Source organism: Trachinotus anak, unplaced genomic scaffold, assembly GCF_046630095.1.
Source record: "Trachinotus anak isolate AG129_WGS33_773 ecotype Australia unplaced genomic scaffold, CSIRO_AGI_Tana_v1 ptg000014l, whole genome shotgun sequence".
In the NCBI taxonomy this organism is placed as follows: Eukaryota; Metazoa; Chordata; class Actinopteri; order Carangiformes; family Carangidae; genus Trachinotus; species Trachinotus anak.
The window spans coordinates 18,264,746-18,283,516 of NW_027273865.1; the positions used below are offsets into that span (position 1 = coordinate 18,264,746).

The window sequence follows — 18,771 nt, forward strand, 5'->3', positions numbered from 1 at the left end:
GATTTACCCACAGAGATGGCATGATAAATGCATTGTTGGTTTTGGTCTCTTCGTGGGACATGCTGACAATAAGAAACATACAATAACATCAGACATCATTTGATGTAGAGATGTACTTAAGATGTAGATGGATACATATTCATATATAGAACGTACCAATGTAGACAGGTGCATTTAAAAAGAAATCCCCTCATTATAAACCTCATCATTTACTGAGCAAATGGGGGTTAGTGGTTTTGATCCTCGTGTCAATCAAACCTGCTGGAAAACAGGTCGATGCCGTACATCCTCTGTAACATTTGGCCCTCCTGCCGGTGCTCACTATTTCGTGCCACACCTCCTCCACACAGCTTCCCTGCAGTGTATTTTCAGCACTTCTCCACCCTCCTCCTAAGCATCCTGTGGACGGTGTTAGCTTTTCCTCTCACTTCCCACCCCTGAAAACCCTCTGCTGAGGCGGGACAGACTGGGACATCTTTTGTAATCCGGAGTGTTTATTGGGAACACGGCCACAGTGAAATGTAGGAATCACACAGTGTTCACAATAATACTGATGGAAGCAGTAGCAGAGACCAGAGGCAGCCACATCGCTGTGGCTCATCTGAGGTTTCTGTGGTTCTCACATCGAAATGCGGCGACAGTCTGATGCAGCAGTGATTGACATTTTAAATTCAGAAACCCAAACGAGAAATCTGGCCCTGTGAAGAAATCTAAAACATTTTACCACTCTTGTTTCATGGGGACTCACCAGATGTCGGCCCAGTCAGCAAGCTGGGTGCCAAAAGTTAAAATAGCAGGGTCTGATGCACCAGACAAGCTGCATAAGGACAAACTAAATGATGAAGGAACAAGTCTGGTCAGATTACATATCTACAGGATAGGAAAACAATTGAAAAGCTCTCGTTCTTCACTGTTTATATCTTCATGTTTTTTGTGTTTATTTTGACTGAATGTTTCAAGTATGTGTGTAGAAAGATTATCAGATAGAAAATGGATTGTTTATGTCTCACATAGGCAAACTTTACATTAGCATTGTATTCTATTGTAGATTTAACAACAAATGAAATTCCCCAAACACAGTGAATCGTGGGGCGCCATAGAGGAGGAACTTGTGGAAGAATGGATGGAGGGTCAAAATAGTGAAGGAGAAAAAAAGAGGTATAAGAGAAAAGAACAGAAACTGAGGACAGACAGAGGAGGAAACCAACTGAAGCAGTGATTTTTAAGGTTATATGCCTTGTTATGTACGTGACTCTATTTCAGCGTGGGTTCTATGGCTGTTTTGAGACCGATTTTAACACACTGAGGTAAATCAGAGTTTTGTCATTTATATGTTTGTGGTGAGTGCTGCATTTAACTCATTGTTCTGAAACTGCCTCATATTGTGTGGGTTTGATATAAAAAAAAAAAAAAGTCAGTGACTGAATGCCATCAGTCAGAATTTTGTCACTTTTTTTAAAACCTGGCATCCTTACTGTGAACACATTACCTTGGAAACAAGCCCTTGGCGAAGCATTTTGTGGTTGCTGCGATACTGATGTTAATTTCCCACCTCTGCCTGCAAGATTACTTGTCATCAAAATTTAAGGCCCAGTTGTGAAACAACATTTTGCCGTTTTGAATCTGGTTTCTTCAATGTATAATTTTTGAGAAGCTTTTGGTGTTTACCAAAACTCAGGAAGAATCACCAGCTTTTAGAGTTGGGCTTTGACTTAAAATTGTTGCAGCAACAGCCCCTCCACACACACACACACACACACACACACTTCATTTCTTCATAATTCACTCACTACTTGTCCTAACCCCCTCCCACCACTTCTTTCCCTTTAACCACAGCTCTCCTCCCAGCCTCTATCACCTGTGCTGTCCTCATTTTCCTGTTTCTGTACCATTTTTTCAAACAGTTCTATAGCCTTTTTCTCCCTCTTTCTCACTCCCCGCATCATCTCTCTCTCTCTCTCTCTGCCTCCATCCCTCTGTCTCTCTTTCACTCTCTGACCCAGAGGGCCGTGTTTCGCTGAAATCCAATCCTCTCTTTTTTAAACCTGCTGTTCCATTTCACTCCCATTTTGTCACACTGCAGTGCACACACAATACCCGCTCCTCCCTCATTTCAACCCTTTTCTGTGTCTCCACAAACACGCACACACATTTGCAGAGGAGCGCGCACACATACGCCCGTGCTCACAAACATTTGCACAACTGCAAAAGTACAAATGAAAAAGAGGCTGATACAGAAAAAAAGGACATAATTAAGCCATCAATCAAAATTGATGCTCTTGGTTGGATTCATACACAAACACACACACACACCTTACAAACCTCACACCCTCTCTTGTAGCTTTGTGGTCATCCATCACAGCTTCACTGACTCAACTCAACCTCAACTCAGAACCAATCACACAGAGGTTAGGGACTAACGGAGTGCTTGTGAATGTGTGTGTGCTTGTGTGTGGGGTGAGGGTGAGAGAGAACCACCATTTGCTTTGGGAATCCACACTGAGGCGTTTCATGCCTGTAAAGCCTGTTTCAGCAGAACTGAGTGAGAGGCAGAGCGAGCAGGGGGAACTGTGATCTGCATTGTTTACTGTTGAACAGCTGTGACTACTGATAGTGTGGTAGAGGGTCAGCTTGGGTCTGACAAACACCTACACACCTATAATTCTCAACTTTACATGAATAAATAGTGTTAAACTGACTTTAAATAAAGAGAGTTCCTTACCAACCACCACACTGGAAACATGCACATGCTAATGACAACTAGCACTAAAATGATAGCAATAATGACATTTATTTCATCTTTATTTAGAATAAATAAGGTCCAAAAATACACATATGCAACAGAATAACAGTGAAACAAATATTCAAGGCTAAAACCTTCAGCAAAATGAGACATGAGATTTAGATAATGATGCTCTTTTCACAAGTTCTGTAAACAAACACAAGAATTACAAATGCACAGTTTTACATTCTTTTATGAAATGTGTAAGATGAGTGGAGTAGTATTTCATGAGACTAACAACAGGAGCGCTCCGAGGTATTAAAGTGTATTACATACTGAGATACAAGTAGTATCATGTTTGTATCTCATTAATGATGTTACTGCTGCTCCATTTTGCTGTCTGGTCCAGGAAAGAAAAAGAAATAATTTTAATTCATGTATTAGTGTTGCGGTAAAACCGAAAAGTAAAGTCCCTATTCCCTAAGTGTTTTTTTCACTCTGGTCCTTTCAATTGCACCATTTTATGCAAATGACAGTGACATAAAGTAACAGCATTACAGTTTTTGGTCTGCAAGCTAAACTGCTTGATTAGAAAATGATGATGTCAGTATCAGAGCGTGACACTTTGGAGCATTAAAAATTCTGTATATTTGTTGCCCCTGTCAGATCTGCCTGTTATGAAAATATTATCTGCTCATATTATCTGCACCGAAGTCTTACTGTGTTCCCAAAAGCCCTCGTTGTTACTGTCTCCATCTAGTTGCCCTCACTAAGATGACATTCCTTCACTGTTGTTTGAGAAAGAGAGCAGCTCCAGTCTGTATCCATTGGTTAGGGTTCGCTCCACAGGGCAGGCAGATGTGCGTGACCACCTTCACTCTCTCTGAGCTGGTGTACAGAGGCAGCCAGATATTCTCCTCTGATGCAGCCAAGTCAGCAGCAGAGTTCTAGGATCAAATGCATAACACACAAAATAGTAAACGTATTGGCAACGTATTTAATTAGTGTACAAGTATTGGAATGATAAAAAGAATGAAATGTGTTTCTCAGCTCCCCCACAAAACCTAAACAATCTTCAAATCTCCAAAGATCCATATATGAGTGCAAGTGTTTAGCATTCTGGCAGTGCCACACCAGTGGCAGTATCTGTTTCCTTTAGAATTATATCATAAATTATCAATAATCTAACTGCACAAACCACAAAAATGGTTCTTTGGGCCAAGGCCTGTCTGTCCATGTTTCATGCAATTCTGAATGTCAGCCAGAATACAGTCTTCCTGGGTGAAACCAAATAGTGCCGAAATGGTCAGTCAATTAATTAATTAATCAATTAGTATAAAATTACTTGGCTAATACTTGGTACTTTTAATCAATTAATCATTTGAGTCACGTGCCAAACATTTGCTAATAAGAGCTTGTTATTTATGAGGATTTGCTGCTGTTTTCTATCATTATAAACTGATTATCTTTAGGTGTGAGACAAAACAAGCAATATGAATATGTCACCTTGGACTCTGGGAAACTGTGATGGGCATTTTTTATAGACAAAACAATTATGAAAATAATAATTAATTGTATTTCAACACAAATACATACCTGTGGAACCCAGGCCATGTAGCAGGGAGGCACAGCTGACACACTGGGAGAGTCATGCTGATTCTCACAAAGATGGACACCATCAAAACTACATCCCTCCAACTGGAGACCTCCAACCTAAAAAAAAAACAAAAATAGTGAGAAAGACTGGGTGTGGGGCAGGAGATAAGAAAAGTGGGGGCAAAGACAAAAATAAACACTAAGTGATGTAAGGAAGAAACAAAGATGCCAAATAGTGCAAGAAGAAAAGAGGCAAAGAGAATGCAGAGCATGTATACAAAGGTTAATATGGGGCATTAGAGGAAGACACGCACATTGCTGTCACTGGATTAACTAGCATGTTATGCACATAGTTCATGAGAAAATGTTTATGTTCATGAAATCAGCCCAGTGACTCAGGGATTTTCCACAGTACGACCGACAATAAAGGGAACTCTGGCATCAAGTCAGACATACACACAGAACTACTGCATCACCATAATCTGTGCAAGAAAAAGCAAGAGAGTGAGCGAGAGACAAATTCAGAAAAAGCTGCATTGTGTGTATGTGTTTGTGTGTATGTGTGTGTATGTGTGTGTGTGTAAGAGAGCTCATTGCTTCACAACAATTATCCCCTTTTGCTTTCACTGTCAGATGTCAGAGTATTTCCCTTCCCTCCCAGCAGCTGCAGCCTCTTTTTGAGCACCCACACCCTTCCCCTCCCTCTTTGTATATTTTAACTAAGTGCATGTCAAGTCGAGCCAATTTTTATTGGCATGACAGAAAAGGAGCAAATGCCTAAAAGTATAACTGTAGATAATACAATTATATTGCCCTTAAATCAAAGACTGAAAGGCAAAGAAATGAAGAGTGAGGTATTGCACAGATTGTGTGCTCCCAGTACTTAAAGCGTAGAAAGCCTGTCTGTCAAATGCATCAAAAGCACAGGAGACCTGAGATTACTGCTGTCAAAGGCAGCAGACTTGTCTTAATGGATATGCTGCAAACTTACTTTGGTTTCTTTCTTCACTCTTTCACCCTCTGTTTTCCTGTGTGCATCAGTATTCTATTGTAGTCATTTACTACATTATATTCCAATTATCACTGTCACACTCTGCCTTGGTTATAGTGCCAGTATTGTGCAGCTGCATAGGAGCAGTATGCATCTGCTGTCTACCTGCATGAACTGTTGGTTTGTGTTAATTCTTACTTTCACTTGCAGTTTGGCCTGTGCAATAGGACTCCTCCATGATGATACAAACACCAAACTATCCATAGAGCATCCCATGGACCTAAAACCACAAAAAGATGTTATTAACTTAAGTGCTGATGCTCTTTCACATAAACCCAGAAGTGCTCTGTTTTACCTGGCAGTTTCCTGTCTCAAAGCGTTGAGGAAGGTATCAGGGTGGAAGAGCTCAGACAGATCTAGGGTGTCTGACAGAAGAGCTTGTCTGCCTACACGCTCCACCCAACTCTGTATACACAGACATAAAGACAAACATACACAGAGACACACATACCGATAGACAGACACACAGGAGTTTCACACAGGAGTCAGGCAGAGCATTTAGTGGATCAATAAACGATAATGAAAATACACACAATTCTCTTCAGTTCATGTGGTGAAATCTTACACAAATAGACCTGACTCTGAATTCTTTAAGTATTTGTTCTAAATATTCACCCCCCTCGCCATGAATAGTTTGGTTACAAAAAATACATAGAGCTAATATTTGTATTATACTTGCTGCTTTCATTGTCAGAGCCAGTGTGTATTTGTTAACAAGAGATAAAAAGGGTAACAAAGTGAGCAATCAAAACATAAAGTCAATAAAAAACATGAAGTGTGGATCAGTATCACTGGAGATACACCCCTCTAAGCCTTATCCAATGTGTTGATCCAGTCTGCCTTATTCAGCAACAGCTGCTTTGATCAGGTAAGCAGTTCCCTTCTGTGTTTCTGCAAAAACTAGTCACTTTCTAGTCAGGACTTAACCTGATTCGATATCTCACAACACAACCGTGGTTCTCAGTTTGCATGTTTTTTCTTTGTTGCAGAGTGGCACAACCACTGATTCCACTCCCCTTTTCACACTTACAGCCAAGCTTATCATGATAGAAGCTTGTATGGCTGCAGTGGCGAGATTTAAGCCTTGAGAGTTGACATAAGATTGAAGTCTTGATCTACTCAGGGCATTTCTTTTTTTAACAGCTAGGCAGTTTTCTCTAAATCACCATAGAAACTAGTGGATTAAGAGGTCAGCTGAAGAAAATTGCTGACAAATAGAGGCAGAATGAGCAAACATCTGATCCAATCGCTGTTATAAATGGATTCATTTTTAGCACAGCATCAGTCTGCACTGGCTTTAGAGATAAATTGGGATGAGCATAATGCCTAAAAAAAATATGCACAAATGCAAGCCCATACTCACACACACAAGGCAAATACTTGTAGGCAGATGCGCTTGTGCACATACAATCATGCGTGCACACACACACACACAGAGGCAGACATGTACACCCAAAAGATTTTTGGCAGGTGTGTGCTAGTACGCATAGTATTTATGTGCATATAGTGTGTGTGCTTTCAAGGTCGTCCTGCACGTCTGGGTGCACTGCTGTGCTGTTAGCTCTTTATTCTTCAGCAGCTCCACACAGTAGCAGCTCTGGCTGACTCCGCCTTTATTAGACTGATTAGCTAACAGGACACAGACACTCTGCTAACAGAGATATCACTCAGTACTGATGGGCAGAAATAGACAGTTAAGGACAGTGTAGCCTCCAGACAGACACACATGAAGACAGACGGAGTGCAGGTAGACAGGGAGACTAGTAGACAGAGAGAAACGAGAGATGACAGGCAGACAGGGAGACACACACACAAACAGATGCGTAGGCAGGCAGGCAGGCAGACAGACACAGGCAGTGAGGCTCACCCACACGAATAATGAAATGCATCACATTCACATAGAAATAATTTCTGAATGTGTGTGTGTATGTGTGCAGTCTAGTCTGCCAGAGCATATTGAGGTAGGTGTACAGTCAGACACAGTCAAGAGGAGAGGAGAGGAGTTTCAGCCAGAACCTCCATCTCCTGGCACCAACCTATGGCTGACACTTCCCAGAACCTCATAATAATCCCCTTTTTTTTATGAAGTACTTTCGAAAACAACATTTTTGGCATGGTTTTAATGAATACTTTGTGTAGATCACTAAATAATTTTAATCTGTGCCATAACTTTGAAGTACTTAGTTTGTTCCTTGGACCAGTGCTCAGCTAAAGGACTTTTGTCGGGTGGGGATGCACTGCAAAGAAAATCTGCGACCAATGTAGGATTCCAGTGCATGTTTTACTATATATGAGGTGCAAGGTCCTTTTGAAATAATTTGATACTAAAAAAAAAAAAGTCCTGCAGTATTCATCACTACTGGAGGACAAGGCTCCTAGTAGGATATAAAAGCATGATGGATTTAAATTGATCCTTCAATCATTATACTAATGCTGATTAGAAAACTCTTAGGCCTCTTCAGGCTTCTTCTCAAGGGCATCTGGGATTTGTTACAACCAGTGAGGCAGTTTCCAAGTGCACATAAAGTTCACCACTGATTTATTTATTTTTTTTCTGGAGACTAAGGTCCCCTGATAGTAGCGGGCCCATGTGAATTTCAGTCCCTGAAGGAATAATCAAACCAACGCAATGACATCCACCAAAGACTGGATTCAAAATTATCCTGAAATATTTAATGATTACATGAAAGAAGCATGCTTTTTCACACTGTGTGTGAAGTTTTAAAAAAGTCTCCAAAAAAATTTAAATGTAATGTCACAACTAAAGATGCTTGCATGGCTTGTCTTACCCCACGTGTAAATATCTGTCTATTTGTGTATAAGTATTCTTCAGGGCTTGTGGGAAAAAGGGGGGAGAAAGACAGGGAGACTTAAAGAGACTGAAAAAGAAACACAGCAGAATACATCTCTTTACGTGTTACCTGTATGGCGAGAGCCCGTGTTACCACAGCTCTGAGGTACTGCATTGGCTCCTCTGGTCCCTCCCATTTATTCTGCCATGTTGAAGGGCACTGAGAGAGAAACAAGCATAGAGAGGAGGAAAAGTTATTTAATAAACAAATAACAAAAAGTAAACAATGGTATTTTTGCTGCTGACATTCAGCAATCAGTGCTTCAGTCTGGCTGCTGTGTGGTCGACTGAGCTTGTGTCTGTCTCACTCAGTGAATACAGCTGTCAACTCATCACAGCCATAGTGAGCAGCATGACTGCCGATTCACCGATTTTTTTAATGAAGTTGCTAAAGTGGTCTTCAAAGTCACTCAATTATAGAATGTCTTGATTGCATGGTGGTGAATGTGCATAACATGTGACCTAAACGGTCCTGTGTCTTTGTTGCATATTTTCTCACTCTCTTCTTATGTTTCCGGTCTCCTCTACTGCAACACAGACAGATAAACTTGACAACAATGGACTCTTGAATCACTTTAAAACTATTCCAGATACACATTTAAACATTGTGTGTCACTAAAGGGTGTATGTTCTCCTATGCCACATTACCCCTGTCTAGGTAAGACATTACCTATAATATCCATGTTTTCTGTGATGTCAACTTCTGATGTCAGAGTCAGCGGACACACCGATGAGTGAACTTGAACTTGATTTACTGTATAAAAACTGTTATATTTATATAATATTTGACTTGTTACATTAAACTGAATGCTACTTTACAGTGATAAAGCACTTTTGCACACACAAATATTGCAGTCTGTCTTGCTCAACGTGTTAGTGCACAGTACAGTTCCCTTATCCATCTGGCTGTGCCATTTGTCTCACACTGAAATCGTAACCACTCCCTCAGTGGTTTGGCAGAAAAAAAAATTCCACATAAAAATGACCAATGTTGTTGTTTTTCCATGTAAAGTATTCCCTATCCTGAATCATACCTCAAACATAGAGGTGACTGATCAGAAAACACACATGAGTAGTGTTGTATTGAAATTCTCTAATGGTTCGTGTTGGAAGGCAATAACAAACGCAATATTGTGTGCAGGTGGCAAAAAAAAGCTTCCCTTGGGAGATAACGATTTACTCTGGAACAGGTTAGGCAGTCTGTGTCGCTTAAACTGTTAAACAGAGATCAAAGATCTGCCTTACACATACGCACATGCACAAATATGCACAGTGGGAGACTGAGGGTTGAGAATCTGATGTTATTCAAGCTTGAAAGTCATAATGGAACTAAAAGGGACTTATTTCTGTATGTAAAATATATATTTGCAATTAATTTCAGTTGCACTTACTGAAAATAGTCTAGTTTAGTCGATTCCTACTTAACCAATGCTTTTGATTTTTGATTACACAATTTATCTCTGCAGGCATATACACATACAATTTTGTATTGCAGCTCAATGCCAGAGCATTTAATTGGTGCAAGTAATCTCCAAGGTAACTTGCTGAATTTTTCAAGTAGCAGCTGGGGTTTGCTGGCAAGCAAATGTTTTGAATAAGAAGATTCCTCTGACCACTTCTTACTTAGAGTCCCAGTTTGCCTGACAGTAACTGTGATGACAAAAACAGAACACTCGGTATTGACAGGAAAATGATTCCATCTGGCACTGAAAAATTCACTGATACCAGATATTATTTAACCTTTGATCAAAAGGCTAGCCCTGCATCAGTCTCCATTTCTTGATATTAATGATCTTTCAACTGACTAAAGAGACTGGTGATATTTATTTCTGTTTTGCAGTGCTGCTTACCACTCTCCTCTGATGCTTGGGTAGTTTCCAAGTATGTAATTATTTTTTACTGCACAGCTGAGGAGAGGGGCAATGGAGCTGATCTCTCCAGAGCTGTGCCTGCCATACTTTTACAATATTACAACCTCAAATGGTCCATTTCCAAATGTATAACTCACATCACTAGCTCTTTCTGTTCCTCTTCTCTGGTTGAAATGGGCTGATCAGTAATAGTTGGTTAAATTAACATCCTGTGTTAACATGCTATTTTTCAACAGTAGTGGCCACCACCTGTTAACTAATGTGGAAATATTATATGTAATAATGCCCATTTTGAATATTTGCTGAATAAATAATGTCTCTTACAGTAGAAGAAACAAGACTCGGTCAAAACCTAGTATATGGCCTTACTGTGTCATTGGCTATTTGCATCTTGCCTAGTGTCAGTCAGTTTCAGTGCTTTATCTGGTCCAGCTAGTGGTCCAGCCAAAAAGTCAGACAGGTAATGTTTTACCTGACATAGAACTGTATGGGATTGAATGATGTACTGTATACAGTAAAAGGTGCGTAAAATTTTCATGTCTTTTTTGACATTTGAGCTGGTGTTATGGACCAGTATTTACACTTTACAACAGAAATGCAGACAATAAAACATCCTACATGTATTATATTTACTGCAGTATATTGTTGTCAAATTATTTCTCCTGTACTACTATGAATTGTGCAGTCCTGAGTTCCGACACAAAAAAGTGTTAGACTGCTTTACTGTATTTGTAATACATTCTAATCCTGATCAGTGCTGAGACTCATAGCATCTGCACACTGACACACTTCTACACAAGTTGATACAGTTATGAAAAAAAACAATCATCTTAACCACTGAGTCAAGATAAAAAATAATATGTATAGATAAAAATAATCAAATTAAATTAAACATTCTGTTGCTGCATGTTTTTCTTCCCTCTAAGGAAGAAGCAAGTGCTGTGTCATCTTTATGACAGTAATGTAAAACGTTGTCAGTTGGGGTCACAAAAGTCATTATGTTTGAAATTCTGCTAGTAGTGAATTTAATATGTGTCAAGAATTTTGTGGCTTGGCAAAAATGTACAGAAGCAACATCAAAGATGACAGCTGCTGCTGCTTTTTCCGTTACATTTTTTAGCCAATGATATAATTTTTGTTCAATATAGTGTGATTTAGGTCTGTAGAAATACTTTATCTGTGGAAGAAACTAGCTTTCAGTCTGAACTTATATTTTGGGTCATAACTAATAATCTTAATTCCTAAAACATGTTATTGTAAAACTAAACAAAATAGTACTATCCTTCAAAACTAACAAAGTGCATCTGCTTGATTATCAACACATTGAAATGCTGCATTTTCATTGTGCACAACACAGACAGAGAGAACGTCTTAATGTGGGCCCTAGAAATGATCATCAAGGAAAGAAGCTGTGCTCATGACTTTGGATCATAGGAAGTTTTTTCATTAGTTAAATTTAAAGGAGGAAAGCAGTTTTAAATTTATGAAACAGGAACAAGAGCTCATCTGTTTGCTATAGGTCTGCTATAAAGCACTACAAGGTGTCCTCATTTACGAAAACTCATAACAGATGGACACTGGAGATGGAAAAGAAACATGGAAATTTTATATTTTTGTAATCTCTTTTGGGTGATGTGTGTATCCTACATCAACTGTGACTGTGAGCACCGATTTAATAGTTGACTGGAACTTTTGTATGGTTGGGATGTTGTGATAAACAATTATATGGAAACCTGTTTTTAGGTTTTTGTTTTATATGTGAATAATTTTATCTTATTGTAATAATGCATGACAATGATATATAGCTTGGTGCACTGAATATAATTTGATCATTGTATTTGTGATTTTGCATTGTCCATATCATGTTATGGACAATGTTATGTTTTTATATATATATATATATATATATATATATATATATATATATATATATATATATATATATATATATATATATATATATATATATATATATATATATATATATATATTGTTATTGGGAAAATATTCTTATTAACTCTGTGATATTGATATCAACTGTATCACTACTAATTGTAGTGAAAGGAATATGTTAGATGGGAGTGATACAAGGAAAGAGAGAGAAAAACATGAAAGATGAAAACTGGAGATTGAGATTGATTTAAGACTAAAGACTCCTGATTAAGATAAAAAGAGAGAGATGGAAAGCAGTGAAGAAGAAATAGTGCCCAAGTCTACTCTCAGGAGATTACAAACATAGGAGTAAAAGATTGATTGTGTATCTCTCCTGCTCTACCTCAGCATAACCCTTTTGTCTCATCTCAGCCTGGGGACACACATGAGGATACATGCTGTGTTACCTAGGTGTCTACAAGTCGCCTCTGTATATGATATGTGGGCCTGGCCCTGTGGACTCAACTTCATCACAGTGTGGGAAAATTTTACACTTCACCTATAAAACAATAAAGTCAAGGGAGAGATTCACTTCACACTTAAAGGGAAGGGGACAGATCTTATGGTGTATTCTGTATGTACCCACAAACACAAACCAGCATGTTCATGTTAACATACTATTTTCACAAACTAAATTTATGTACCTCAATTTATTTCCCCTTTACTCTCTGTCTTTCTCTCTTCCTTCTTACCTCTTGAATGAGCAGGGCAGTGGCCAGTTTTTGGACCTCAGGAGTTAGCAGCTGGGTCCCTCTGATGACCTTGCTCAGTGCAGCCAAGGATTGGTGGATACTCTGTGACAACAATTACAGTTTAGTACACATGGATTGCAGTGAACTGCTTCATGACTAACAGGCAAAATTACGAGTTGTCTGAATTGCTAGTAGTCAGAAATGTAGTTAGTGATCTGTCTTATTTTGATTTGATTAAAAAAATAAAATCTGAGTGTTCTGCATTGAAGAAAAAACTCAGTAAACATGCACTGCTACAAAGATCACTATATAAAAACTGTAATAACGTACAGTTGCTTTCTATTGTGACAATGCACATTCCAGCGCCACCTGTGGTTTTTACCCAATAAGAATAGCAGTCACATACAGACTGCTGCTAAATTGCCCATTCCATGAGAGGATGCTATATCAGAACTCTTGTCTATCATTTCAACTTCTACAAACGTAAAAATATTTGTCATTTGGAAGATCACTAATTATCTGACACACCTGGACCAATCGGATGGCATTGAACTGCTCCAAACCAATGAATGACAAAACTGGTGACCCATGACCTTCTGTAGGTGGGGCCACCTTCTGATGGATCAGTGTAGAGCCCTGATAGGCAGTGGACAGATAGATAGATAGAATGGGTACACAGATACACAGAATAAATATATATCGCGTACAGTTAGGGAGGGCCAGAGAGATATATAAAACTGTCATGTTAAAAAACATCATTTCCCAAGACAGACACAGACAAAAAAAGAAAGACTGGGATAAAACCATGCTCAAAAGGGAAGTAGAGAGATTTGTTTCTTCTACATACTGTGCAGCAAATATTTTGAGATGATTCTCATTCTAATAACCTTGGCCTATAGTGCTTCAAGGCTTGCTGTATAACATTGTACAATTGTCCCACCATTGGTTTATGTCCCTCTTATTACTGGAACACTCTTAGCAATACATCAACCAATCAGACTACTCAAATTGGCTCCTACATAGTAGCATGGATATAGTATTATTTAGTAAGATGTACAATGCATTTTTCTATCTTTTTGCATTTAAATGACTTGAAATGAAAAGGATGTCTGCAAAGGGGAGAGCAAGTGAGCACATAGGCCAGCTTTTACAGTCCCAGAAAGCCAAGGTGGACTGCATCAGCTAACAAGATCTAACCAAATAGGAAATTGTTTCTTTCTCTCTGCAGAGCAAACCGGGTTTACATTACTTAACACGGCGTCCTAGTGTAAGGACACCAAATGTTTATTTAAAAATGTGCAGAAACACAGACATTTTATTGTATTCTGTTGCAGATATCACACTCTGTACCTGCAACCAATTTTGTTTTCCACACATCTACTCAGTAGGAAGCACAGGAGGAAAGAGAGGAATAGTAGTAGGACTGTGGGATAGAGAAGTGGAGACAATGGAGAGCGACAGATAAATAAGACAATGGGGAAAAAAAGCTGGTAGGGTGTGATTCAGCTCTGCTATTGTCTCTATTCAAAAATGTAATTAAACGACCAAATAAACAGTCTCTCCTCGATCCAGACTACATAAAGATTTATCAAATTAAACTAATACAGAACACACAGTTTACAGACACAGAAACGCAAGTGCATACACAAAAATGCACTTGGTCATACATACTCACACAAAAGCATGCGTATACACACTCATACAGATGCACACTGAAGTGAACAATAACCTTCATACACACAAAGACACACAAATAATGAACATGTACAAATTCAAGCTACACCTTAAGGGAACACACATCCATTGATGGTCAAACACAGAGGGTTAGCTGATGACCAAGAGCCAGTTAATTGAAAGCAGTCAGAGGTAGATTGTGATCTATGGGAAGCTAGATGATGATCCAGTGGTGACAATTAACACAGTCAATCATTCTCTGAGTAAGTACAAAATAACTCTGCCTGCAAGGGACTGGGAGGGAAAGTCAGAGAGAGAGAGAGAGAGAGAGAGAGAGAGGGAAGGAGGTACAGGCACAAATGAGATAAAAGGAGAGGGATAACATTTGTGATTTACAGCATGAGAGTGAATAAAAGAGAGGCAGAGCGAGAGAACAGGAATATGGTGGCTAAATTATTTAATGTAGAGGTAGATGTCATTTTGATTTGAAAAGGTGCCGGTCTCCAGGCAACTGCACATAGCAGTGCTGCCTGACTAGGCAAGCCAGTGGCTATCACGCACAGTGCTCAATTAGACTGTACTAATTTCCAATTAGCTTTCACGGCTTTTAATTTAGATTAGTTGCTGCTGCATAGGCAATGTAAAAAAAAAAACATGATTTTGCATACAAATAAAGACTGGCATTGAACTATCAAAGCTCGAAAAGTCCTACAAGTAAATAAAAAGTGCAATTTCTAACAATCCATCAATCCAGCCATTATCTACACTGCTTATCCGTACAGGGTCGCGGGGGGGCTGGAGCGGATCCCAGCTGAAATTGGGTGAGGGCAGGGTACACCCTGGACAGGACGCCAGTCTATCACAGGGCTGACTTATAGAGACAAACAACCATTCATACTCACATTCACACATACAGGCATAGAGTCACCAATTAACCTGTGCATGTCTTTGGTCTGTAAGAGGAAGCTTACCACTAGGGAACCCAAGCAGACAAGGGGATAAAGTGCAAACTCCACACTTGCTAAAACCTTAGCAGTGAGATCTCTAAGTTTAGAAAATTCAAATAAATTGTTAAAAAGATAAACTGAAAAAAAAGAACTGACCTGGTTTAGCTTCTTCCATAAGTTGAGGATAGGTGAAAGCCCATTTGACCAGAGTTCTCTGTCAAACTTTGACCCAGTTGCTACTGAGTGACTCAGGACACGCAGTTGGGAAATCACCTGTGAAACAATCAATTATAAACACAAACAAATGAATAAATTAACAAAGGTGTTGTAGAGGTGACTCAGAGGTACCATTTTCCTGATACAGTCATCTACATGTTGCATGCACACTTTTAAAATGTCACCACAAAATAAATCTAGATGCCCATGCTGCTTGCAACTTTGCAAAATGTGAATGGAATAAATATGCACTTTTACTAACTTAACCCAAAAGCAATATATGATGAAAAAACCCCAATGTTAGTTCTTAAATATTGTAATAAAATGCCATTTACATCTCTGGAGGCTACACTCTCCAGTGACAGTCCACACTGTTTCAGGTCTGGGAATATTACATGTGAGTAAAGGCCAAACCCCAAACACATCTCCTAACAGCTCCTTACACACCTAATCAAACATGCTTAGCTTCAGGCTTAGAGTACTGGATAGTGCTCTTATCTAGACTCAGTGTGTGTGTGTTTGTGCCACTCTGTATATGTGTGTGTTGTGAGGGAAGGCAAAGTGTCTGATAAATGGCTTTCATTTGGTCCAGGAGAACTCTTTACTAACACCTGCTTTATCTTCTCTGCTCAGGAGGGTGATGTGTGTATATGTGTGTGTTTGTATGGAAAAGAGAGAGAGAGAGAGAGAGAGAGAGAGAGAGAGAGAGAGAGAGAGAGAGAGAGAGAGAGAGAGAGAGAGAGAGAGAGAGAGAGAGAGAGAGAGAGAGAGAGGGGAAGGAAGGAAGGATAAAAACAGATAGCAAATCTTGAACTTCACCCTGGGAGCAGTAAAAACGAGGGCATCTGAGGATGGAGATTTGGAATATATTGGGGTTTGAATGTAAAGGGATTTAAATATATTAAGATTTATCCTTATCTCAACCAATGACTACAGGCAGCAACTGCATTTACTGTCATAACCAACTGTAAAGAAAAAGTTACTAGACAATGTCTATGTGCAAGGAAGTTTGTTTTCAACACACTGGGTGTCGTTTATGTAGTTAGGGCTTTCACTTTAATTGAGTGTAATCCAGGATTGGGGATCAGGGTTTTAATCAGGGGACCAGTTCTCATGGTCTTAGTCAAGATTAAGTTCAATACCCAGCTATATTACTGAACTGAAATATCCCAATGACACATTCCTACTCGCCACTCTCTGATTATACTCATCTTTCACTGTACATAAAAACACATAATGAACAAATACATTGAGGCTGTAAGCCAAAAAGGATCTGCATTATATATTATACATTATATTTGGTTTATTTACACTAAGCTTATACATTTGTTTTAAATGGCATCCACCAAAACCACTGACTATCCCTGGTTCAGTGTGTGTGTATGCGGTTAAATGCCCAACCCACAGACAGTGACAAGGATCTTTAGGGAGAGGAGAAGGCATAAATTTAGGGAAGAGAAAAAAGACTGAGAGAGAGAGAGAGAGAGAGAGAGAGAGAGAGAGAGAGAGAGAGAAAGAGAGACAGAGAGAGAGAGAGAGAGAGAGAGAGAGACAGAGAGAGAGAGAGAGAGAATAAAAGTGACAGTGACAAATGACAGCAGGAGGGGAGATAATGACATACAGGGGAGATAGGTGGAGAGAAAGAGACACAGTAACACACAGACACAAGTGGCCTTGCCAGAGTTGTGTTAATTAAACTAGGTTGGTGGTTTCAGTGATCAGCTGACCACACTTACAGTGTGAATGGAGTTAAATGCCCCCCTCTGGGACTGTACACACAAGCTGTAATGGTGTCTGTAATGGTCTGTGCGGTTTCACTCCATTTCATTTTTGCTCATTTCAATGAACAGGTGTATGGAGCTCTGGTATGAAAGCAGTGATTTACCTCTTGTTATATGATGTTATACTGTAAGTGGTATTGTGTGTGCATCATACAAAAAATGAAAACTTAGTCACAAAAAGTGATCAGTGCAGCCATGCACCTTTTACTCTACATCCCGTTTCTCTCCTTTTTCATTGTATCTTCCAGTCTTTTCTTTTGTTGCAATGTCTCTCTCTTTCTCTCTCTCCCTCATAAACACATAAACACACAACTGTGACAGTGAAAGAACACACTTAGTGTATGTGTGTGGGTGTGTTGCGTTGAGTTTCATCAGAATCTGCAGTGACCATCAACCACATACCCCCCCCACACACACACACACACACACCATCATACATGTGAACACAGTTACAAATGATGATTATTCATGACAACATAAAGAAAAAGAAATCCTGCATGCACACACACAAACTAGTCTCAGAATCCTTGTGTTTATCTTAACTTTCTTAAAGTCGTTCCTCTGCCATTCATATGTTTACAAGGTATACAGTGAACTCAAATGGTCACATTTTTACTTGTTTCGATTATTTCATATATGAAACACATACAAATATATCAGTTCTACAAGTTATCTGTGACTATGTCTACATGTCAAGTGAATCAAGGGTTGAGAAGCTCTGCCCTATCCTTTACACCTACATGTCTAACCTCAACCTTTTGGCCAGTAATATACTCTAAACTAATTATATTTTCCATCTTTGCAGACTGTTAAACAATACACAATTTGTTAAAGTTATATCAGTGTATATATATTATATATTCAGTGTAGATTTTTTTTAAATCAATTTGCTTTTACAAACGTGATACCACGCAATGACAATATAACCTTGATAACTATAAAAGCAGACATGATATTCACTGTGATGGATTACCCATCTAATCCTGGTTTCATGTCTCTGCAAGGTGAATTTTATATTGTAGTGATATAAATGGAAACGGATGGCTGCCTGGTGTAATGCTTTAACCTTAAATTGAAGTCCTGACCCTAAAATAAACTGCTTTTATATCTCCAGAATGGAAGTGAGTGCCCGCAACATGACTAGGTTTGTGCGATTGTTTGAAGGATAAACACACACATGTATTAGCCCACATACTCAAACACACAGACACACATGTGCACACACACACACAAACAAACACTCAAAAAGTAAATTGATAAAACAGACACAACTGCAATGTCATAGAGCGTAACAGCACAGGTTTTGCCTGCAATCTGGTAGAGTAATCACTCTGTAATTTGAACAGTAATTAGCAGTTAAATTGCCTTTCTGGATGAAGAGTGGGGTAACAAGGCAAAAATAGTTGCCAAAGTGAAAAAGTGAGAAACTGAGACTTTT

General features: G+C 39.1%; 1 protein-coding gene across 5 annotated transcripts in view; it reads right to left on the reverse strand.

Annotated features, from left to right (window-relative positions):
- Nucleotides 1-2,778: 2,778 nt before the first annotated feature.
- dync2h1 (dynein cytoplasmic 2 heavy chain 1) overlaps nt 2,779-18,771 on the reverse strand; it is a 105,952-nt gene continuing 89,959 nt past the window's right edge. For 4 of the 5 annotated variants that reach the window (XM_071496052.1, XM_071496049.1, XM_071496048.1 and 1 more), the window contains 8 exons: nt 15,493-15,609; nt 13,244-13,351; nt 12,716-12,817; nt 8,291-8,380; nt 5,665-5,774; nt 5,508-5,589; nt 4,319-4,435; nt 2,779-3,669 (listed from right to left, as the gene is read on the reverse strand). In XM_071496052.1, coding sequence (XP_071352153.1) covers nt 3,508-3,669; nt 4,319-4,435; nt 5,508-5,589; nt 5,665-5,774; nt 8,291-8,380; nt 12,716-12,817; nt 13,244-13,351; nt 15,493-15,609 — 888 coding nt within the window. In that variant the 3' untranslated portion in view covers nt 2,779-3,507. Of the gene's footprint in view, nt 3,670-4,318; nt 4,436-5,507; nt 5,590-5,664; nt 5,775-8,290; nt 8,381-12,715; nt 12,818-13,243; nt 13,352-15,492; nt 15,610-18,771 lie in introns of those variants that run through there. The other variant, XR_011693428.1, reaches the window with a different exon arrangement.